We start from the raw sequence: 25,250 nt of genomic DNA on the forward strand, positions 1-25,250 counted from the left end.
TTGTACATACACCTCTTTATAATAATAATATAAACTTTTGCTTAATTAGCAGTCATTTTCTGGTATAGACCAAGAGGATAAATTGCCACAGTTGTGGTTGCAATGTGTTCGAGTTGAAGCAATACAGGGGTGTACTTGGCATGCAACCAGCCACATCGACCCTTATGGACATGGAGCTCGGCCGGAAATAGAATGAGTTTGATATTATTATTTTTTTTTCGGAGGAAGGAAAACAGGAGGGCCCGGAGAAAAACCTTTGTGACTTAGAAGAGAAACAACGCACATCTCTATACACAACCAACGCACATCTATATTTGAACCAACGCACATCTCTACACTACATCTCTAACCCTACTAACATTTAGACGGGAGTCGAACCAGCAGTGCAACAGTGGAAAGAGGGCGAACACTTTAGCCACAAGATTGCCACCCCATGTCACACACATTTGTTTGTATGCAACTCGGCAGACACACAAGGCCTAAATGCGACTCTTCAAGGTGTGGGCTACAATCAACTGTTTTTTCCATGGATCGTTGCCGCCTACTCCTGGGCTGTAACAGGGTTCCTTTACAATACAGTCCATACGGATGTAGGCTTTAGGTATCATCCATCAGAAGCCTGGCTGGTAGAGCAGATTTAAGCACTATACATCCCCAACATAAAGTGAATGCAAAGAATAATATGGAGTTGAAAGAGTGACATCTCATGAAAGGATTACAGTATATCACTCAAGGAAATTCCTTTTTTGGATGGTAATAATATTACCTGCAAAGTAGGGATACTTTGTCCGATTTTTTTTTTAGAACTTTGGAGTAAAAGCATCGGCTTGTGATGGACAGCAGTATACAACAAAATGAAAGTGGCAGTGCCCTTCCACGTATTGTAAGTACAAAACTAAGTTTTAAACTAACCATTTATTTGCCAATTAGAAAGGAACCCTAACTTGATTTACCTTAATTTGAATGTTAAAGGCACTGTACACCTTTGGTAATATTGTCGAAGACCAGTCTGCTTTTAAACTTAGTGTATCTTCTCATATATGCATAAAGTAAATACAACTGTGAAAATTTAAACTCAAAGAGAAAACACCTGTGTCACACAAGTTGTGTGCTTTCACATGCTTGATTTCGAGACCTCAGCTGAGGTCTCGGATTCAGCTGAGGTCTCAAATTCAATTCTAAATTACCTTGTTTTACCAAGTAAGTTTGCATGCTAACAAATATTTCGAGTAGTTACCAATAGTGTCTTTTCCTTTTAAAGGCAAAGTTAACATTTGTTTTGTGAAAACGTTTGATTTTTTTAATCCTATATATAAATCAATCGATACAAAAAAACTATCCTGCGAAAATTTAAATTGCCATTCATTTAAAAGCCATTGGACACTTTATAAACAGAACAAAAATTAAAAGTTTAAAGATTTACAAAAAACAGAAGGTAATGGTGAAAGACTTCCTTTGAAATATTATTCCATGAAATGCTTTACTTTTTGAGAAAAAAATTAAAACAATTATCATATCTCGATATTGAGAATTACGGATTTATTCTAAACACATGTCATGACACGGCGAAACGTGCGGAAACAAGGGTGGGTTTTTCCGTTCATTTCTCCCGACTCCGATGACCGATTGAGCCTAAATTTTAACAGGTTTGTTATTTTATATATAAGTTTTGATAACACGAAGTGTGGGCCTTTGGACAATACTGTTCACCGATGTTGCTTTAATGAAGTCGAATTAACTTTTTCTTAAATTGATCGGGAAAACATACACAATACTTCATGTCATGGTTTATTTGGGGTATGAATAATCACGGTGACGATAAAGAAAACCCACAAGGAATGAAGGAATTGTATACCACACACACAGAACGACCGAGGCATTACCAAACGTACACCTTATACCTAAATGAAGTTGAATTAACTTTTGCTTAAAGACACTGGACAATATTGGTAATTCGCAGTTGGTGTATCTCGACATATGCATAAAATAACAAACCGGTGAAAATTTGAGATCAATCGGTCGTCGAAGTTGCGCGATATTAATGTAAGAAAAAAACACCCTTGTCGAGACCTCAAATTCTAAATTTGAGGTCTCGGAATCAAATTCATGGAAAATTACTTCAGAGGGAGCTGTTTCTCCCATTGTTTTATACTATCAACCTCTCCCCATTACTCGTAAGAAAGGTTTTACGCTGATAACTATTTTGAGTAATTACCAATAGTGTCCACATGGTTTATTTAGGGTGTGAATAATCATGGTGACGATCAAGAACACCCACAAACAAGACGGAAGGAATTGGGAAAGAAATCTCATGGACAACCGAGTTCTTCACCAGAAAGCACAACAGACAATGTACCACACACAGAACGATCCAGTGAGCGCAAGACAGAGACGCAAAAAAGACAGGATCAGGAGAGATCGAGCCAGAAGTGTATTGCGATCCTAGTGATATGCGTGGTATTACTCACGGTTGCAGCCACTGTTTTCGCCTTGCTGTATTTAACAGGTTGTGGAAAATGTTTAATTAAAAAAACTACGCGATAACTTTTGTATTCTGTATATTTGTTTATGCACTGAGGCGCCAGACGCACAGGACCCGAATGCCACTGCAAGGTGTGGGCTGCAATCAACTTTTTCCCCCGGTGCCGTGTCCACCTTTGGTCTGAAACAGGAGTACCCCCCGAGTCATGTGAAACAAATATCACAGGCATGTTACTCGGGTGGGATTCGAACCCACGACCCTTGCAATTCTAGAGCAGTGTCTTATCCCAGCAGTGTCGAATCCCACCCGAGTAACATGCCTGTGATATATATTTTTTTCACAGGACTCGGGAAAGTACTGAGTATATCGGTGTGTTGTGCATGGTAAACAACCAAAATTAATATTCTTTATTCCCGATGCAAATTTAACATCTCTTATAGGATTACCCCCTTTACAGTCCATACGGATTAGGATTGGCTGTTATTAATCAGAAGCCTGGCTGGTAGAGCGGGACGTACCATACTTCCCCAACTTGAACATGTGATCATTATAATAGGGAAGACAATGACGTATCCCTAATCTTTTGTCAATCTTTTTGTGCCAGCAAAACATCCTGTTAGTGATACTTCATAAATAATGATTTTCTGCTTCTAAATAAAGATTTCGCAATTCGGCTTTTGGTCGCGATTGAATTACTTTAGGCCCTGTACATTTCTTTATTGATTTCAAAATAAATATATGACATAATGTTATTTCAAAGCACATTCGATGGCATTAAGGCACTTAACGAAGTAAAACTCAAACACGGAAAATAATATTTTCTAGTGGTGTATTTATAGGCTTACAGTTTTCGCTTATAATTTTACTTACTTGTTTCTTGTAACTTGTACTTTGGCTTATATTTATAGTAAATAACCTAAGTATCGTGAAATATTAAAAAAAACATATGAAATTATTTGGTACCGATAAGTTGATACTTAACAATGGTTTAATGTCGTTCGTGGATTTCTTTTTGTTAGGAGCTTCACGTGGGAGCTACATAACCGCCCCGTCAGGAAAACCACAATTTGTTGGTAAGTCAACATTCCAATCTAGACCCCCCCCCAAAAAAAAAAAAAATAAATAAAATTAAAAAAAATGGTTTGTTCGCAAAATGTGTTTTCCCCTCCCAAAATTAAACCACATAAATTGTCATTTGCTGTCAGTGGTAAATTCCGTTTTTAGAGTGCAGTCATTTTGTGCTGCGATGGTATACTGACATTATTATTATGTAATGTAATTTTCGTCACCAAAGTAACGGTTTTTATTTTGCATATTTTTCCCGAGACAGGTCCATTAGGTATCGATTTTTCACTCACAGTAAACAAAACGTTCACAGATGATTACAACAATCCGTCGTCGTTAAAGTACAACTCACTTCAATACATTATAATGTTAACGGTAAGTATGATTGATTCTCGTTGTCGAGTGGAGACTTATCTTCGATTGATAAGTTTTATATTTTGTTGCTCTAATTGTAATATAGGTTTTCTCGGTCAATTTCAGAAAATGAGCAGCCAATTTAACCATCAAGTTATTCTAATTCGTGCAAAATGAATGCTACTGAAAAGGGTCATTCGATTTCGTTTTATGACTATAGTCAAATGTAATGTTGCGTCATTCGATTTACCAAAATAATCATTCAATTCAGCAATTCATCAAAGCAGCATTTAACTTCGCAGACGCTTCTTGAGGCGTGTGTGTGTCACGAAAAAGAATGTTGATACGCTAAATTGAACAAGGAATTTGTCTCGACTCAAAACGAAATTGAATGGCCGAATTCTGATTTTGAAACGCAGTAACAACTGGAGAGGCAAAACAGCTTTAATTTGAACGCATGGTAATAAAATTGACTGCTCATTTGCCGAATTTGACAAAGAAAACCTATAAACAAATATCACACGAAACAAATTATACTTAAAACTGCGTATCTTATGGCATCGTGATTACACGAGTTAAACCGAGTTAAACTTATTACAGTAATGTTATTAACAGAGTACAGAATACTTATTCCATTTCGCATTTAATTTCGAAAAAGTACAATTTTGACAACTGATAGTTTCTTTATGCAGATTTAGTATCGCTTAAAGTCACCTGGAAGTGGTATTTTTTTTAAATAAAGCTTTTGTCACTAAAATATGTGTTTTTATGAGAGGAATGTGAATACAAAGTTAACTAAGGTTTAAAAATCTTAGTTTTGATTGTATTTACAAATTTACGAATAGGCCCTGACCCGAGAGGGCGCTGTTCGTGACGTATTTCAAGGCGCGATATTTGGAGAGAAAATTTGTAGTCGGGCCCCCGTACATTACGTCTGGGAACATGGCACATCAAAACAAATTTAGACACGATTTTACACACATACGTACATTGAAACTTGAACATGTCGAACGCCTAGTGGTTTTTACAAAAGCTATTGCTGCTATTTTTATTTAACTATGCGACTTTTTAGTGACCAAATGGGTTGTAAGATGTGGGTCTACGTATTATTATAGAAATACGGCCACGGAGCAGACTGCACGCACGCACTATGGCTGCTGTATAATGGGCGGACGGTCACATATGACCTGCACGCATGGTGAAACGCATGCGGTACCAACAAAAAATCGTGTCACTTGGCAAAAGCTAAAAACATACCCTCAAAGTTCAAACCTACCCGAATTTTTTCACGTTTAGCAAATGCTCCTCTGAGTTCGTCACGTCTTTCAGATACCTTCTTCGACTTCCCACTAGCTAGAAAAATTGTTGGGACGGCGTCGTGTTTAAGAATGGCTCTTCTCGTCATGTCAAATGAGTTGTGTATCCCGGATTCGAAGCACGACGGCTCTAAGTGTTCGCTGCAGCGCTGAAAAAGACGTCGGACCGGACTACTTTGCTCTAGTTAATCTGACTTTCGCAGTCCACAACCACCTATACTCTGGATCTGCAGGAAGCAGATGAAGACTGACCCCATCTTTAGTTGTTTTGCTGCATCCAGCAGCAATACACCTGGTCGGCATTGCCGGAAAAATGCCAGAAAAAAAACTTTTTCGCAGCGTACAAACTCACGTCTTAGAATTACATGTACTTTTGCACGTGTGTTTATCTACGCATCGAGGGGGGTCCATGTTTGATCGAGACAAAGTCTTCCTTTTCCTACGTCACAAAAGGGGTAGGCGGAGTCAACCCCCCCCCCAAGCACTTAATTAATTTTTTTAACATATAAATCGTGACAAACAATTACTCAAAAAATTGTTTTATTGTTAATAAACATATACTATTATGTTTAAAAGAAAAAAATCTTATTTCCAGGTGCCTTTAAGGTCTTTTTTAAGCTAAATGCAAGGACGTCGTCGATGATTTATTTCATAAATGCTGACAACGTTTTTATTTTACTTATTTTGATTGACATGCTTTATTATCAAAATAACGAAAACCTCAATTTCACATGCATGAATAGTATTCATGTTGTATGTTACAGATGAATGACATATTCCTAAATAGCGACCTTGGTAGGGTGTATAGTGGCACAGAAGTCCATGGTTTCAGGTGAGTTTAAAACCCCTTTCACACGAGAGTATTTTAGCATGGGTCCCTTGCTAATTTGTGGCATGGTTGAACAATTTTAGAAAATGTACCCCATGTGGAAGGGCAACTATATTTGTTTTACTGTCCAAGTCGCTTGTAAGATCTTGTCAAGCATTGTAACATAATTTAAGCAAGGGACCTTTGTGAGATTGGTCTTTTTTTAAGATAATGTTCTACTCCACAAAAGGGCGGCCGTATGTTCTGTTTATTTTATTTCCAGAGGCACAGTTATGGTTTTGTTTTTATCACTACTCATTATTTTGTTTTTAATTCCTGCTTCATGGTTTTAATAGATGATCTTTTGTACCAGTTTTTGTTTTAAGAGCTAGGGCTTGAAGCATCCGTGCTTGGCAATTGGGATCCTCTTGGGACCTTGTGTTGTATGGGTTTTTATGGTGTTTTATGGGTGTTATTTTTGCCAGGTTTTATATTTGCCTTTGTTTTACTGTGTGAATTTAAAAAGAATTTGAGTGCAATCTCTTTGTTTTTTAATAAATAGATAATTAATATGGTATCTTTACCAGGGGTCTGGTTGTAGGCCTACACATTATAAGATGTCAGTTTTTAAAATTGTGTATAACGTGTCAAACCCATGTCAAACGTGTTAGATGGTGTGGTATTTAGGCCAGGGGTGGATTTCACAAAGAGTTAGGACTAGTCTTATCTCGAGTTAGGACCAGTTACTTGTCATAACCTAGGACTATCCATGCAATTTGTATATCTCCTAGGACTAGTCCTAAGTTAGGACTAGTCCCAACTCTTTGTGAAATCGACCCCAGGAGACCTTTATATCTGAAGATTTAAAATAAACAACTAAATTTATAATTTCAACACATTGTAGATGTTTAAGTGCATGCCAAACTTAAAGGAGCAATTCCGAACATCAACAAAATAACGAGTACCCAATTTCCGCCTCATTTCTCTTTTTCTTTTACTGCATGCAGCAAGGGGAGTGTTATTGCAAATACATCGGTGTATTTCTTTGAGGCCTCTGTGGATGCTAGAACAGCGACAGACCCTGCAACAGTACTAGGCCTATTCGTTGACGATGTGGAGGAAATTGTTCAAAATGGTATCAGCCAAAAAGACTGCTGCTTCGGTGTTTCAATAATAGATGTTTCAGTTAGGGGTAAGCGTCTTGCAGACACTGCCGTCGATTTCACCAAACTCTCCCTAGGATTAATCTTAGGACTTGGGACGAGTTAAGTTCCGTATCCATCGACGTTATTAGGACGCATTGAACCTATCCTAAGTTCGGACGAGTTACTCGTCCTAAATCGAGATAGGATTAATCCCAGCGTTTCGTGAAATGGGCTGCTGGACACCTTTGGTAATGATCAAAGACCAGTTACTTCTCACTTGGTGTATCTCAACATAATATGCATAGAGTAGCAAAATTTTGACTAAAAATTGGTCATCGAACTTGCAAGAAACCAATGAAAGGTAAAACACCCTTGTTGCACAACTTGTGTGCCTTCAGATGTCAAATAAAAGGCTTGAGGCTTGAAGTAGTTTATTGTTTGAGTCATAAATAACCTCTTCATAAAAACTAACAGCTCTCAGCTCTCAGATGATCGTTATCAATTAGAGTATTATTCTAGTCATTGTGTCATGGTAGGATTCGAACCCACAACATTGTGATTGCTTGTTCCGCAGTCTATAACAAATGGACCACGCACGGTAACAACTTATTGTAGGTACTTGTATCTTCAACGCTAATGATAAAGCAAATACACCAAACAAACTTATTCTTTTTCAATTACAATAAAGCTTTTAGGTTAAAGGGAAGGTACACTATTGGTAAGTGTCAAAGACCAGTTTTCTCACTTGGTGTATTTTAACATAAAGCATAAAATAACAAGCCTGTAAAAATTTGAGCTCAATTAAAAGTGTTTTGATATTTTCTACATTTTACTTTTAAAAAATTGTAAATTATTATTCTTAAAGCCATTGTACACTTTCGGTAAACAGTATTGTCCAAGTCCCACACTTCGTGTATCACAACTTATATATAAAATAACAATCCTGTGGAAATTTAGGCTCAATCGGACATCGGAGTCGGGAGAAAATAACGGGAAAACCCACTCCTGTTTTCGCGCGTTTCGCCGTGTCATGACATGTGTTTATAACAAATCCGTAATTCTCGTTAACGAGAATTTATATTGTTTTACCGTTTTCTCAAAAAGTAAAGCATTTCATGGACTAATATTTCAAGAGAAGTCTTTCACCATTACCTTCTATAAACCCTGTAAATTATTTGTAAATCTGTGAACTTTTTTTTTTTTCCTGTACCGAAAGGGTCCAATGGCTTTAATCCAACAGAAGCTACGAGTGGCCCACCAACAGCAACTGTTCGTGTTTCTAAGCCTTCAACTTATTTCACTACCGATGTAACGGTTTCCGAACCTTCAGTCGACCAAACGGGGGTTTCAACCCCAGGAATTTTTACCGATCAACCTCTCATCCCTAACACGACTAGCTCAGCATCAGAGTCCATAACTACGAACCAAGTCTCAGAAAACTCGTCGGCTAATGGTTACAAAACGGAGTTTGTTTCAACAACAGGTACCTCCCCGTCGATTTGATTTGATTTGATTTGATTTGATTTGATTTGATTTGATTTGATTTGATTTGATTTGATTTGATTTGGTTTGATTTGATTTGATTTGATTCGATTCGATTCGATTCGATTCGATTCGATTCGATTCGATTTGATTTGATTTGATGTGATTTGATTTGATTTGATTTAATTTTAAATGGTTTATTTGGAGATTTTTTAATCAGTTGAGGCTGAAGAAATTCTGATTAAAATTGGAATAAACTTAACACCCAGTATAGGCTGAGTTATGATCTATACAAGTAACAAAACATTAAAATACGTGACGGAAACTAACATCAAAGAAAGAGCAAAAGAAAATAAATCACTATTTAAACACTCCAATAAGTAAATAAATTATTAAACAAAGGCAGCCGAACAGAAAAATGAGCTGTAAGAAAAACAACATCTATACAAGAGCAATTAATACCTAAAGCATAAAACAAAACTTAATTTTCTCAAAAGGCAGGTTGTAGAATGTTGACTATATTTATTTAAAAAAAAAGTGCTCGTCGAAGTTGCGAGAGAATAATGGAAGGAAAAAATGCCCTTGGCGCACAAGTTATGTGCTTTCAAATGCTGAATTCGAAACCTCAGCTGAGGTCTCGAATTAAATTCAAAGCTTTTAGTGAGAAATTACTTCTTTCTCAAAAAACTACGTTACTTCACATAAATCCGTTTCCCTCACAATGTTTCATACAATCGGCAGCTCTCAATTGCTCGTAATACCAAGCAAGTTTTGTTATGCTATAACAATTATTTTTAGTAATTACCAGTAGTGTCCAGTGTCTTTAAGATAAAACAAAATAGTATAATTTGTTATCATTAAATCACAGAAGTTACTTGTGGAATCGACGAGTTCCAATGTCCAGATGGAGTGTGTCTTAAGAGTCACCTTGAGTGTGATCAGTTCCCAAACTGCGCAGACGGATCAGATGAAGGCACGTCATGTTTAGAAGGTAAACGCATATAGAACTAAACTTGCGCATAATTGTAATGAGTAAACGTAACGCGCGCGCATTATCCCTCACTCAGAGTGACGCCAAGGGCGTTTTTAACATGCAGTAGTTTCCTGCAAGGTATGTGGGACTAGGTTTGAGTTGTGAGCCGTGAAGGGTCAATCCTATCTCGAGTTAGGACGAGTAACCCGTCCCAAGTGAGGAAGGGTTCAATGCGTCCAAGCGTCTTTAGATTCGGAACTGAACTCGCCCTAAGTCCAAAGAAAGAATTTGGTGAAATCGACGGCTGCTCGTTTTACATAGCACCATGTAATGGTTTACAAAGTGCTGTGGCGCACTCTGCTGCCAATCAAACCAGGAACACCAGGCGGCAGACCCCTTCTCTTTCCGATCATGCACTGGGTTATTTTACGTGCGTTAAACAATACGGACGAACGGCTATACGTCCCATCCGAAGGACGAAGCAATAATGGTTTTAACCATTATTGCTTCGTCGTCCTTAAAAGTGTCTTAAGGACACAGGGACTTGGACTCGACCCACGCTCTGCTGATCAGAAATACCAGAGTTAGAAGTGTTCTTAAACCGCTAGGCTATATGACACTTAAACCATACCCCCAATTTGCCAGGGAGAGAGCGGTTTTGTAGCAATTCAATTCAACTAAATTTAATTCAATTGAGATACACATTTTTTGTCCAACTTCAAAAATATCGAGAACAACAAGAAGCAGTAGCAGGATAAAATGTAATTGTTTGGGCTGTTTTGAGAAGTAGAGGCTTGTAAACACAGCCAGGGAGACAAACAAGGACACAATCAAACAGACATCAAACAAAAGAACAGACGAATATAAGACATGACAGCTTCTCTAACACAAGATAGATCAGAGATAATAATTCATAATAGCAACAAGATGGCAAAACAGTTCAAGCAGAATTAAATAATTATATGTATCATGGATTGAGAAGTGGATGTTATTGAAATACCAATAAGAGAATATGGCAATCTACACATGCCTGATGATTGATTGATTGATAAAATTACCAACTGGTTGATTGATTTATTGATTTATTGACTGATGTCAAAGTAGTCATAATAATATGGAAAAACAAGTAACAGTTTGGAATGGTCACGTTTCACTTTCTTTAGGTTTATGTTCTATGAACGAGTTTGAATGCCTCTCTGGTGGCGAGTGTATTCCAACAGTGAACGTTTGCGACCACCTGCCTCACTGCGCTGATGAATCGGACGAAGACGATTGCTATAACGGACCAGGTAACCCCAAAAATGTGGTTTGTTTTAAAAACTATTCGAATTAAAGCAGTCTTGAGGCTAACAAAATAAAATGTACATATTTTAAAAATGTTTCTATTCAATACAATAGAATTGCCAACAACTAAAGCTGATGAAAAAAAAAACGTTTAAAAAAACACACAAAAAAAAACCCTCAAAAAACAACAACAACAACAACAACAACAACAACAACAACAACAACAACAACAACAACAACAACAACGAACATAAGACAAAGTCACTTTAAAGTTCGAACAAGTGAAGGATTGGCATATCCTCAGTACCTCTCCGGTTTACACTCGGGTAGGCCTATGGAAAGCTTCAGTATCTGTCCGAGCCCCAACAGAGCTTGAGAATAATATAATACTATTGCATTAATTTGGGTTTTACTCTTATAACGATGTGTGTAAGCTGTCTGTCTGTTTCGTCTTTTTATTGTCAAGCATTCTTTAGTTTATGTATTTTGTTAAAGGCAAGCCGCAACAAGCTACCTGGCTTGTTTTGGGCCTTGCTTCCACACGCGCTTCCCGCCATGATCTTTTTCCGTCTTTTATAATATATATGTATACAATACTACAAATGTAGTTCACAATACTACAAATGTAGTTCTGTAATATTGTGGAAATGCTTTGAGGAAATAAATGTGAACTGAATTGAATTGAAATAACTAAGTCGACCTTTCTCTGGAAATATTAGACAACCGTCTCAAACTTACCAACGATAAAAAAAGAATGAAATTGACCAATAATCGGAAACTTCAAGTTAACAGTAACTTGGTAAACTACCAAAAGAAATATGAGCACTGAATGGAACTTCATTCAAACCCATTGCTAATTCCATTTGGCAACAACAATACTGAAGAAACTAATTGGTAAAATACAACTTTATCAAACTAACAATTACAGAAATAACTTCTGAATAACTATCTATCAACAATAAGGAAAACACTTACTTTATCTGAGCTGTCCAGATGCGACAAAAACTGACAAACTGAACCTGATCAAAACAATCATAGATGGAGAACTGTCTGGCTTTAGAAAAGCATGTCGAACAAAAATATAACGCCCTCAAGAGTTAAAACAGAGAATGGTTAACAAACGTGACGTTCCGACCGTTGAACTGCCTACATTAAGTAAAGCGCCACAGCACACTTTACAGGTTGTGTCTATGGAACGTGGAATGTGTATAAATTAAATCTCAGCTGCTTGAATGTGCTCCTTATTAATTGCAACAGTGTTTTTTGTTTATTTCTTTTTTGCAAGGAAGAATCTAGTGAGAAGAAATATAGTCTTTGACAGTTGCCATCAGTGTCCACTGTGTTTAAAGGACATTAATTGAATTAAATTAAAAATGTATTCAAAATATGTATTCAATTTAATTCAATTAATGTATTGATTGATGATACAGTTTGCAGAGGCAGAGGACATACCCTGCTCCTACTTCACAACCAGACCTCTACAATCACCTCTCCGCGTTTCCCTCTCCCCTACACACAATACGAGGAATGCTACTGGAACATTGCTGGACCCACAGACACCCACATCCTACTCGATGTCCACCATGCTGGTATCCCCATTCCTGATGCACTTGTTGTACGAGAGATCCACGGCGTTAACTCCACCAGAGCTGTGATGACCTTTCTTGATGACTTGGGACTAGGGCTGCGTATGGCTTTCCCAAGTCAGAGAATCCAGTTGTATTTCGTGAGCACTTTTATTACACACGGTACGGGCTTTAATATCAGCATTCGAGCGGTGCATGGGAAAGGTGAGTGTACAAAAACCATTCCTTAAAAAAAAACAATAATAATAATAATAAGCCTACAATTTATCGGGTTGGTGTCACTCTTTCACACACGAAGTTCCCCTTGGGTGGATTTTTATCTCGACTCAGTACGAGTTTACTAGGACTAGTTTACAACTCCTCTTTGTGAAATCGGCCACTGGTCACATGTGATGGGCCATTAAATTCATTCCTTAAACCATCTCACCTCCCTCGGGAGTATACAGCCTGCGCAACAATTTCATTGTTACTCCTATTTAACTCCATAATACAGACGTTGAACCAAACAGAAAACGATTCGTTAAAGGAACCAAACAGAAAACGATGCGTTAAAGGCAGTGGACACTATTGATATTTAAAACGATTATGAGCATAAAACCTTACTTGTTAACGTAATGGGGAGCTGTTATAGCATACAAATATTGACTGCTTCGAGTGCTATGGTTAAAACTATGACTCCCGAGGTGATCCCCGGGAGCGTTCTATTTTCCCGAGGCGAAGCCGAGGGAAAATAGAACGCTACGGGGATCACCGAGGGAGTCATAGTTTTGAACCATTGCACGAGTAAAAGCAGTCAATTTTTGTTTTATAACACCCCAAACATTTCTAAATACTGTTCTATTATTATTAAGTTACAGACCTGAATGCTACAATCCACGGACGACGCGAATACAGATTGCAAACACTTTTACTGTGCTGCATGTAGTGTCGTGCAATCCGAAATGGTTACAGACTATTAATTTATCATCCTCGTACACGCAACGAACGTCTGGGTACTGCACGCCGTGTGCTAGTCTTCGGACTAGCGCATGGCAAACCGACGCACTATCACACGGCCGTCGTCTAGCAAAACTAAGACATGTCATGTGACGCGCTCTAAACCAATGAGCAGGCAGAATACTTGCAAGGGGTGTTATAATACAAAACATTGTGAGAAACGGCTCTCTCTGGAGTAACGTAGTTTTCATGATAGGAGTAATTTTGCCAAGAATTTGATTTAGAGACCTCAGATTGAGATTTTGAGGTCTTGAAATCAAGCATCTGAAAGCACACAACATTGTGTTTCATTATTATCTCGCAACTTCGACGACCAATTGAGCTCAAATTTCTAAAGGTTTGTTATTTTATGCATAAATGTTGAGATGCACCAAGTGGGAAGATTGGTCTTTGACAATATTACCAATAGTGTCCAGTGTCTTTGTACACTTACACTATCACTGACGATTTTTCTCCAAATTGCGCCACCTTCCCCGGAGTACCTCTTATAATAACTGCATGGAAAGGTCGTATTGCGTTACGTTCATTATGTTTTTGTTTTTTTTAATACTAATTATTGTTTGTGCAATCAATTCCATGTTCTTTGTTTAGAATACATCAAGTGTGATGCCGGTCCGTACGTGTATATCGAAACAGAAATATGTGATGATAAATGGAACTGTCCTGACGGCACAGATGAAAGAGATTGTGGTAAGAGCGTAGAGTGATTAATATTTGTCTCAATGTTTGAAAATATGTACAGCAATTTTTAAGTTTTTAAGCAAATTTAAAGACACTGGACACTATTGGTAATAGTCAAAAATCAGTTTTCTCAATTGATGTATCTCAACATAATTATCCACAAAATAACAAACTTGTGAAAATTTGAGCTCAATTGGTTGTCGAAGTTGTGATATAACAGTGGAAGAAAAAGCCACGCTTGTCACACGTGTGCTTTTCAGATGCTTGATTTTGAGACCTCAAAATCTAATTCTGCGGTCAGGAAATCAAAATCCAGGAAAATTACTTCTTTTTCGAAAACTCCGTTACTTCAGAGGGAGCCGTTTCTCACAATGTTTTATACTATCAACAGCTCTCCATTTAACAATCGTTTTTAGTATAATCGATAGACTGTGCACTGCCTTTAAAGCAATTAAATTTGTTCAACTGTATAATCCAATGCTAAGCTTGCATATAAAATTGTTGTTCTAAATCTTCTTGTAATATTTTATCTATTTGCAAGTTTGCGGCACTGATGAAATTCGTTGCAGAAATGGGATATGTTCCGAAAACAAAAACCCTTTGTGTAATGGGATAGCTGAGTGCAGAGACTTGTCAGATGAAGGACTTAACTGCAGTGAAGGTAGGCATTGTACAATACATGACAGACGTGTTATAGTTTGATATTGGATAATGGACATTCACACATGTTTGTACAGCGAATATCGATGTGGCGTTGTAGATATTGGATAAGCTTGTACAGTAATTGTTCATACTGTATTTTTGTATACACTATTTGGAAACAGTTCTATCAACAAAAGCTGTTGAATAATGCGCCTACTACAAAAAATGCTCTTACGTCATCATTGCTCAATCTTCTCTCTATTTTTACGTTTAATTTTCACCAAAGAGCATGTCCAGGACTCTGCTCTTTATCTGATAAAACTCGGCCTAAAGGCAGTGGACACTATTGGTAATTACTCAAAATATTTATCTGCATAAAACCTCTTTTGGTAGCGAGTAGTGGGGAGAGGTCGATAGTATAAAACACTGTGTTAAACGGCTCCCTCTGAAGTGACGTAGTTTTCGAGAAAGAAGTAATTTTCCACGAACTTGATTTCGAGACCTCAAGTTTAAAATTTGAGGTCTCGAAATCAAGCATCTAAAAGCACACAACTTTGTGTGATAAGGATTTTTCTGACATTATTATGTCGCAACTTTGACGACCAGTTGATCTCAAATTTTCACAGGTTTGTTATTTTATGCATATGTAGAGATACACCAAGGGGAGTGGGAAGACTGGTCTTTGACAATCACCAGTAGTGTCCAGTGTTTTTAATACTCACAAGTCCAGATAATGCACCATGTCTGTCACAGGTGACACTCCTGGCGCAGGAACCAGAATCGGAGTTTAGATTCAGGAACTAATAACAAAATAAACACAAGGAGAAGCACGCATTCTCTTACTCTGATGATGATCTTTGGAACAGTAACTTGGGAAAGGTCTCCAAAATGTCCGTGATTCTTCTTAATAGTTTGTTGTTTTAAGAGTAAACTTAAAACTTTAATATTTCCTTATAGAAGACTTAAGTTTTGTTCTGTAGATTGTTTGTGCTTAATTTGATCATGTTTTGGGGATGCGCAGTGTCTATTTTTAATAATAACTATCATGTAATTAATACAGTGTGATTTGGTACTTGTTTTATAGTGAACTGTGTTGACATTCTTCATTCTGCGTGTAGAGAAATTCTACCGTACGACAGCACTTACTTTCCGAACGACCACGCCGACACCGTGACGGATGCGTACATTCAATACGACACACTCCCTTTTTCTACGTCACTGAGCTGTGACGAAACAACTAAGATGGCAGCATGCATGCTCCTGTTTCCAGCATGCTCCCGGTTCGCCGCTGCCGTACCGCAGTCGGTATGCAGAGACTTTTGTAAAGCACGTCTGGCTCAGTGCTCTTTGTCACAACAGGGCGCCATGCAGTTCACTTGCGATAGTTTACCGGCTGATGTTGGGTTGTCTACAACGTTAGAGTGTGCGTACCCCGAAGAAGGTAACACAAAACGTTGATGTACATGTACATGTAAATGTACATTGATAGTACACTGTGTTTCACTTGTGTTTAAATAGACTACGGACATTACACCACAAACCAAGTCTCTCCGAGCATGTCGCTCGACTTTCACGTAAAGTCACCTGGAAGTGGTATTTTGTCAAAATAAAGCTGTTGTCACTAAAATATGTGTTTTAATGAGTGGAATATGAATAAACAATAAACTAAGGTTTAACAAAAACTAGTTTCCATGTTATTTACAAATTTGAAAATAAGCTGTTGTCACTAAAATGTGTTTTAATGAGTGGAATATGAATAAACAATAAACTAAGGTTTAACAAAAACTAGTTTCCATGTTATTTACAAATTTGAAAATAAGCCCGACCCGAGAGGGCGCTGTTCGTGACGTCAATCGAGGCACGATGAATCGCATGCAGTGCCAACACAAGATAGTGAAGCTTGGCGCAAGCTAAAAAATTCCCTCAAAGTTGAAACAATACCTGATTTTTTTTTTTCACAATAGGCAAATGCTCCCTTACGTTCGTTATGTCTTTCAGGCACCTTCTTCGACTTCCCACTAGCTGGAAAACTTTTTGGGATGGCGTTATGTTTTAGAAAAGAACTTTTCTCTTCATGTCAAAATGTGTAGTGTATTCCGGATTCTCGAAGCACAACGGCTCGAAGTGTTTGCTGCACAGCGCTGGAAATGACTTGCAAACTGACCCCATCTATTGTTTTGCTGCATCCAGCAGCAATACACCTGGTCGACATTGCCGGAAAAATGCAAGAAAACTTTTTCGAAACGTACAAGCTCACGACTAGGACTTGAATGTATTTGCACATACGTGTGTTCGATGTTCGATCGAGACAAAGGCTCCTTCGGTCAAATAGCTCCTGTTCACTATACTTTGTAGCGCCAAGAACCCGGTCACATCACTTTTGCTGATAGAGCCTTCTCGGTATTATGGGCCCTTACTTCCAATTCACATCAAGGACACAACATCCTTCAACACATTGAAGGCACTTCTAAAAGCCCACTTGTTTCAGGAGGCCTACATCAATGATTGTTTTTATATTTCTTCTGTGCCTTTAAGCAAACTTTTGATTTAGGCGCTAAACAAAATTATTATGATTGATTGATTGATTCTCTACGGTCACATATCCCTGGTTTTGAAGTGCGTTCAGCAAACAAGAAAAAACCAAGGTCAAGTGTAAAAAAAAAAAAAACATAAAAACGCAAACAGAGTATAATATCACGAAGAAAGTAGTGGACAGCATTCTTTTATTTGTTTTATTGTAGTCATTGGATATAGTGTTTTTGTACCTAAATCTTGCTTTAATGTTTTTCTGTAAGTTTGTTTAGAAATATTATATTTTTATAGAGCTGTGTATTTTAAACACAAAATACAACCCTTTTGGTATTGGATTTTGCTGCGAAGTTTTGATGTTTTAAATCAACAAATAAAAATAACAATACTAATTGTTTTATGTGTAAACTAGATCTTCTGCTTACTGGATCATGTGGGAGGAGGCCTGCCTCGACGTCGCTAGTCAGTTTGCTTTCTCGTATTATTGGCGGTAATGAGACAAACGTCACCCAATGGCCTTGGATTGCTTCACTAAGCACCGAGGACTCTGAGCATACCTGTGGGGCAACACTTATCAGCAATAGATGGCTGATCACTGCGGCACACTGCGTGTATGTTCAATCCAATTAATGAGGGGTTCGCTCGGCCCCAGCGACCAGTCTACTGGACCGCTGGGATGGGCTATTCGCTTGAACAGATTCTTGTTCAGGAAGTACGTCATGCGTACAGTCCATAGAAATAATGGGGCAGCAGTGTGAGTGGAATGCATGATGGGACTGCGCATTATTAAAACGATGAGCGAGCATGATGCGTTTGCCCATCCCAGCGCCTTTGGTTAAAGAATTTAATCTCTGTATATTTTCCTGTAATTTGAGCTTTGGTCGCCATGGGAGTTTTGATTTTAAAGAATAAACCAATAATGAACAAAATGAATGAATGAATTTGTTTTTTAAGATAAAAATGGATAATGTACATGTCTAAACAGTGATGAAAGCACTACTAAGACAGAACACTAAAAAACACAGATTAAAATGATAAAACAAGATTTAGACGTGCAATTTTACTGCGACCCCCCCCCCCCATAAGAAATAAAAAATTCCAAAACGAGTAACTAACACTTTCCATACACTCCTCAGACATAAACTCCATTACATACTAATACAACAACATAATGTATAATAACTAATTTTAATAATAAGACAAAGCCTAGTTTTGTGTTTTAACATCATTATACTACTTAAAATCAGATTATATCTTGACTTTGCATTCGTTTTGGGAGCAACCCTCATTAACCCAAGTCATTGTTTGTTTAATACAGGGGGAGTTTCAGCTCTGTAGTGCTAGGCTCTTCGTCAATATTCATGGAACAGCCCGGTCGCCTTGAGGTTCAAGTAGAGAAAATATTGCCACATCCGTTTTATGATGACGCCAGTCTTGACAATGACATAGCACTAATCAAGTTGAGCTCTCGAGTTCCATTTAGCGGTACCATCCAACCAGTCTGTCTGAATGCAGAGAGGGATGAGACATCCATCTTCAAAAGGTGCTATGCAGCCGGCTGGGGTCTAACAAGTCCACAAGGTGAGAATATTAATACGGCGCCTCTTAAAGGACAAGTTTACAAAACAAACATTAAAAAGGTACAAATGTTGACATCATGTTATGGTTCCCTTAAAATACAATTTAATTCCCTCGAAACATTTAGTTCCCTAAAAAAGACTATCTCGTTCCCTCAAAATCATTTAGTTCCCCCAAAATACTATTTCGTTCCCTCGGAATCATTTAGTTTGCTCAAAATACTTTTTTGTTCCATCAACATTATTTTAGTTCCCTAAAAATACATTTTCGTTCTGACGAAATACTGTTCCACTCCCTCCAAATATCACTTTTTGATACTGTTCTGGGCTACGTAGCACATGACTGTACACCTCCGACGGGAGACTTTGGTAACGCTAGGTGGCAGCAGACTTATACCAGGTAAATTTTCATTGCTTCCAGAGTTCTAAGCATGCGCACATAATATAACCAAGAACAATGGATTTACCTGGTGAGTCTGCTGCCTACACGCCGCCCTCATTGAACCGAGAAAGACTACTTGAATGTTCTTTGACTAATGTGATTTTTTCCCCCAGAATTTATGGGATATCTTATGCTATTTTCATGTTTTCATGTCGGCTGTCAACTGGCGTTCAAGAAAGTCTTCCATTTACCATTATCCTTGAACACACTCTAAAACAACCTCGGCCAGCCCGGATAGAGGCTTTGGGCAGGGGTTGACATAGACTTGATTTCAAGTCTGAACTTGATTTCAAGTCTGAGACTGCGGTTAATTCTATGCATCATAGCCACGAAAATCGAATTCCCCCGCAGATTTGCTAACACACGCTCTAACTCGCAATCTCAGGCTAATGACGGAGGTTTGTCCACAAGAGGGTGATGTTTCAGCCATTAGTGTATCGAGTATCACGACGACTAAAAACCGCACAATCACAGACTTGGAACCAAGTCTAGGGTTTACCCTTTTCCGAGATTTAAGCATTGATTCTGTAATAAGTCAGGCCCCCTGAGACCCGAAAAGGGTTCAATTTTGACCCGTGAATTTTGAGAGTGCACTGTCATTATAAACACATAATGTATTTTTTCTCAATCACCTCAACGCACCAAGAGAGATAGGCCTACTGGGATGAAAAGGGCCTGATTAGAGTGGTATCTATACTATTAAAAGCGTAACCCGCGCCATCTTGAACTGAAATAAGAAGGTCCTGTGGCATGGCATCCTTGTGGAAATCAACACGGTTGTGTATGTGTAATTCAACACGTTTGTGTGGTTTCAGACGTCAGGTTGCAAGTCTACAAAACCCCGACCCAAACTCCCACTTACGAGTCATCCGATTGGAGAAAGTTTGGGCGGCGACCGTGTGTCAACCACTGGTCGATGTTGTTACCAGACTTCCTAGAAATCTTTCTGACAGGTGACTCATTGGACAGTGTTCCGCAGATGGTTCTCCGGATTGGTTCACTCATTCCCCTTTGCCCGCCCACCTGCCATTCGATCCGCCCTTTTTGGTCGGGTTACTTTCGTGTTGTACTAAGCATGGTTCTCCGGATCGGTTCATTCATTGCCGCGCAGGGTCGAAGAGGCCTTTTTAGTTGGATATCTCCTCTGCTATTTAGTACCGATGATTATTGTTGAGGAGGATATTATACCAGCCTCTTACGAGCCATTGGTCGAGTAGCTCGGCGCGGCTATTGACGGTGACTATGGATTTGTTCGTGGAGGTACCTGATTTGTTGAGGAGGGAACCAAAATACCACTAATGCCAAATTCATCAGGTTATAAAAATGTTTTTGTCTGATTTGCTCTTTGACAAAGACCTCCTGATTAGTATGCAATGTGGAGACACTTGACTATTATCCGCGAGCACGTGAATTATATGCGCTCAGGTATACAATACAATAAGTGTGTATAGCAGTACGTTATATTTTAGTCGGTTAGGAAATTACCATTATATTCGGCTTAGCGGGGAAATACGTGTGCAGTTGAGTTAACAAAATTACTACAATAACAATAACAGAGCCGATTGAATTAAAACTATGCTCAAAAGTTGGGGACAAAATAATCCAAATTTAGTGGATAATAAGTTTACTTTGTATTCGTCCAGGATAGATTGACATGGTCTCATACGCCTCTTTATGTTTATATACTTTATATTATAATGTACTTCATATTTCAATTGTTAGCATAGTAATACCCAAAAAGGTAAATACACAAATGAACAACTATCTTGTGACAACCAATTACATCCGAACACTACCATGTTTCTTACACTAATTAACAGTTTACAAAAAGAACGAAATTAAGAGACAAAAAAAAACTAAAGTAATATGGGCCTACGACACCACATCCACACCTAAACTTTAACATCGATACCAAGAAACATACATTATACCAATAATTCGCTCCCTTATGGGGAATTACCAATCTATACACCAAAACACCAACAAACAAACAAGGGCAAAATAATTACACTTAAAAGAAGGAGAAACAAACAAATAAAGACTCAAAGAAAAAACAACCCAAATAATAAAAGTATAGAATCTTATAAATGTTATGAATCTTTGGAGCTTAAAGAAACACGTTGCCTTGGATCGGACGAGTTGGTCTATAAAAAGCGTTTGTAACCCTTTTTTATATAAAATGCATATGGTTGGAAAGATGTTTTAAAAGTAGAATACAATGATCCACACAAGTTTGCCTCGAATTTGCGTGGTTTTCCTTTTACTGTGCGAACTAACACGGTCGGCCATTTATGGGAGTCAAAAAATTGACTCCCATAAATGGCCGACCGTGTTAGTCGACGACGTAAAAGGAAAACCGTGCAATTTCGAGGCATGTTTGTGTGGATCATCGTATTCTACTTTTACAACGTCTTTCTACCCATATGCATTTTATAAAAAACGGTTACAAATGCTTTTCAAAGACCAACTCAACCGATCCAAGGCAACGTGTTCCTTTAAGATCCCCATTCATTTTAAATACAATTCCCAATCCAACTATACAAAGTTATTATAACCTCTGTCCCTCCGAATACGCCTCTCTTAATATGTATGCATAAGGTACGTCGTCAATCTAACCCAAAACAGAGCTATGGGCGCAGCCACTGCAAGTTGTGGCGGACGTGCGCCATAGCCGATCATTTTGGGGTAGAATTATGACGTCATGCATAAATATTAAGAGAGGCGTATAACACCCTCACCCACATTACATTTAAAAACATTTGTGTAAAGGAGCTTCATCATCTAGCGGGGTGCCGCGCCAAGCGCGGCATCTCGCTAGTTACAATTAAAGAGAATGCCTACCAAGTGTTCGAACAAAACAAGCTTTTGCTTAAATCTGGGTGGCATCCAATCAATTTGAACTAAATCGGGACTATTAAGCTCTATTTAAAAATACAGACAAGTATGAGATAAAATAATTAAGTATATTAAAAACAATAAGTTATGAGGTTAGACTTATCTAGAGCTGCTTATTTCATTATTACCTACATTACTTGTGCACAGGGTCTATTTCATTCACCCTCAAAGATGTCGAGCTACCGTTAATTTCAAATGAGGATTGTCAATTTCGGTCCAGCAGCCCACACATCGTGTCGACAAATCAACTTTGTGCAGGTGTCGACGAAGGTGGAAAAGATACATGCCAGGTAATGGGGTCTAATGTTGAGCTCTATGTAATAATTTCAATCAAAAGTGTGTACAACTGTAGACATGTACAGGTAATAAGACGTGTACATGTACATGTAGTTGGTTTGCGGTAACACCATTTGCGTAACTATACTTGCCAGGTAGAGTTTGTTCTTTAGAGACCTGTCATGCTATTCTATTACCACGAAGACGATTTTTCGATTATTTTTCGGGAGACTTCTCAGTTCTGAAAAGAACTGTCCTGGTTTTTAACTACTACCTGGGCAGTAGGTAGGAAACGTAGATGGGACTGCTAATTTTTCTTGTATATATGATCGTTATTAACTGCACGGACTACCGCAGAGTGAAATCATTTAACTTTTATAAAACATCGCAGTTCAAAAATTAATACAAACTATGTGGTAAATAAAGACTATCGGGGAATTACTTCAAAAAAAAAAATTAAATCCAGTCTAAACCACCTTCAGAAAATCTTTCAGTAGATGGTCAAAAATGAGAAACAGATTGAAATGATGTGTAGTTCTGCATGCACAAGTAAATTGTGGTTGTTAAGTGACGTCACATAGCCCACGCTGCATGGGCGCCGCCATAACTATAGCCTTGCTCAAGGCAGTCGCATTATTCGCTCCGAAAAGACGCAGCTGTAAACCCACCCGCCGTATACCCTGTGCATGGTGTGTGCGATCACACCGAATGACCCACCCGTATACACACTGTCACATCGCACGAATACTGTTCACACAAGTCATCGCACTCGTACACCACTAACCGCATGCGGAGGCCGTCAGGCCGACAGCTGTCGGCCTGACGGCCTCCGCATGCGGATAGTGTACGGGGGCATCGTGTCGTGCGATGTTACGCACAGTGAATACGGGTGGGTTTTACGCACAGTGAATATGGGTGGGTTTTTATACAGCGGCGGTCTTTTTTCGGAGTGAATAATTCGACTGCCTTGAGCAAGGCTACCATAACTAGCTCAATAAAAGTGCCACTCGTGGTAGTTTAGCTCAGACAGGACTATGGGTATAATGTATGTCACAGAGTGAAATAAAAGTAGCGAAATTACTCCAGATCTTATGGTAATAGAGCAAAATAATATAATTTGTGTATGGCCAGTATACTATTGAGTAGTCTTTTACAAATACTCTATAATTGGCGATGAGGTTGGGATGATAGGATGGTTTTTATTTTGGGTGTTCACAAATTATTTTCGTGATCATTTCCAATGCAGGGAGACAGTGGTGGTCCATTGGTTTGCCTTGGTTCAGATGACCGATGGAGACTGGTAGGTGTGACCAGCAGTGGAAGCCCTACATGTGGGGAACCAGTCTCACCCGGTGTATACACAAGGATATCCCAATACCTGGACTTCATAAAACACACCACATGGTAATGATTGGAAAACATTTCTATAGTTATAAAGTTAATACTTTTGACTGTTTCTGCAAAATAGATGATGTGATTAGTAGAATAAAAGAAATAATAAATAAAATCGTCAAAATGTACCTTTGTGTGTGGTTGTAACATACACCTTCCACGACAAATATCAAGTCTTAATCGTAAAACGGACACAAGGGCGGAAGGGTTGTGCGGCCGTTTTCGCAACTTACTGACATGAGGGCAGGAGGGTTGGGGCGTCACCGCACGGAGCCGTTCCGGCTCTCCCCACAGAACATCAATGATCCTGAGAATGCCATGGTTGAGCCAGTTGCCCAGGTTATACAACGCGACCATGTTCCAACTGGGCTGCTCCGCACTGTACGAAGCAATGGGGTTGAGCGAAAGAAACTGCTCCGCACTGTACAACCCTATGGAGTGGAGCAGATGGATCGACTCCGCACTGTACAACACAATGGGGTGGAGCAAATGACCCTGCTCCGCACTGTACAACCCAATGGAGTGGAGCAGATGGATCGACTCCACCCTGTACAAAGCAATGGGGTGGAGCAAAGGAGCCTGCTCCACACTGCACAACCCAATGGAGTGGAGCAGATGGATCGACTCCACCCTGTACAGTACAAAGGCGGTGAGCTCTGTGCGGAACTCCGCAGTGTACAAAGCAATGGGGTGGAGCAAAGGAGCCTGCTCCACACTGCACAACCCAATGGAGTGGAGCAGATGGATCGACTCCACCCTGTACAAAGCAATGGGGTGGAGCAATGGGGTGGAGCAAAGGAGCCTGCTCCACACTGCACAACCCAATGGAGTGGAGCAGATGGATCGACTCCACCCTGCACGACACAATGGCGGTGAGCTCCGTGCGGAGCTCCGCAGTGTACAAAGAAATGGGGTAGACCAAGGGAACCTGTTCCACACTGCACAAATCTATGGATCGCTACCGGATCAACTTGTACTGCGGCGCAAGACCAGTCTCTAAGGACAAATGTAATGAAGGCAAGGATAGAGAAAGCAAACGTCTCTCCTTTGTGTAGAATGTGCAATAAAGCAGAGGAGACTGTATTTCATATTGTTAGCGAATGCAGTAAGATGGCCCAGATGGAGTACAAAGGAAGACATGACAAGCTGGCCAAGGTGATTCACTGGGATCTGTGTAAGAAGTATGGTGTCAAAGTGCTTGCGAAATGGTACGACCATGTTCCGGAGAAAGTTGTAGAGACCGACCAGGTCAAGATCCTATGGGACTTTAACATTCAGACCGATCATGTTATACGACATAGGCGTCCGGATGTTGTGCTATTAGA

At 39.0% G+C, this 25,250-nt stretch overlaps 1 protein-coding gene across 1 annotated transcript; it reads left to right on the forward strand.

The window, feature by feature from the left end:
• The first annotated feature begins 677 nt into the window (after nucleotides 1-677).
• Nucleotides 678-23,953, forward strand: LOC139950182 (uncharacterized). The gene is made up of 17 exons (XM_071948818.1): nucleotides 678-883; nucleotides 2,242-2,506; nucleotides 3,502-3,555; nucleotides 3,813-3,922; nucleotides 5,982-6,049; nucleotides 7,033-7,217; nucleotides 8,411-8,653; nucleotides 9,521-9,643; nucleotides 10,789-10,914; nucleotides 12,340-12,699; nucleotides 14,083-14,181; nucleotides 14,714-14,833; nucleotides 15,899-16,255; nucleotides 17,756-17,954; nucleotides 18,662-18,924; nucleotides 22,405-22,547; nucleotides 23,780-23,953. Exons 1-17 carry the CDS (start codon nucleotides 833-835, stop codon nucleotides 23,939-23,941), a joined length of 2,928 nt encoding a protein of 975 aa, XP_071804919.1. The 5' UTR covers nucleotides 678-832; the 3' UTR covers nucleotides 23,942-23,953.
• Nucleotides 23,954-25,250: the final 1,297 nt, after the last annotated feature.

Source organism: Asterias amurensis, chromosome 17, assembly GCF_032118995.1.
Source record: "Asterias amurensis chromosome 17, ASM3211899v1".
NCBI lineage: Eukaryota > Metazoa > Echinodermata > Asteroidea > Forcipulatida > Asteriidae > Asterias > Asterias amurensis.

Excerpts from the sequence above, each read along its gene's own strand:
- LOC139950182 (XM_071948818.1), top strand. The coding sequence starts at position 833 with ATGGACAGCAGTATACAACAAAATGAAAGTGGCAGTGCCCTTCCACGT. Across the intron at positions 16,256-17,755 it reads GTGTGCGTACCCCGAAGAAG|ATCTTCTGCTTACTGGATCA; the intron begins GTAACACAAAAC and ends TGTGTAAACTAG. Across the intron at positions 18,925-22,404 it reads GGGTCTAACAAGTCCACAAG|GGTCTATTTCATTCACCCTC; the intron begins GTGAGAATATTA and ends ACTTGTGCACAG.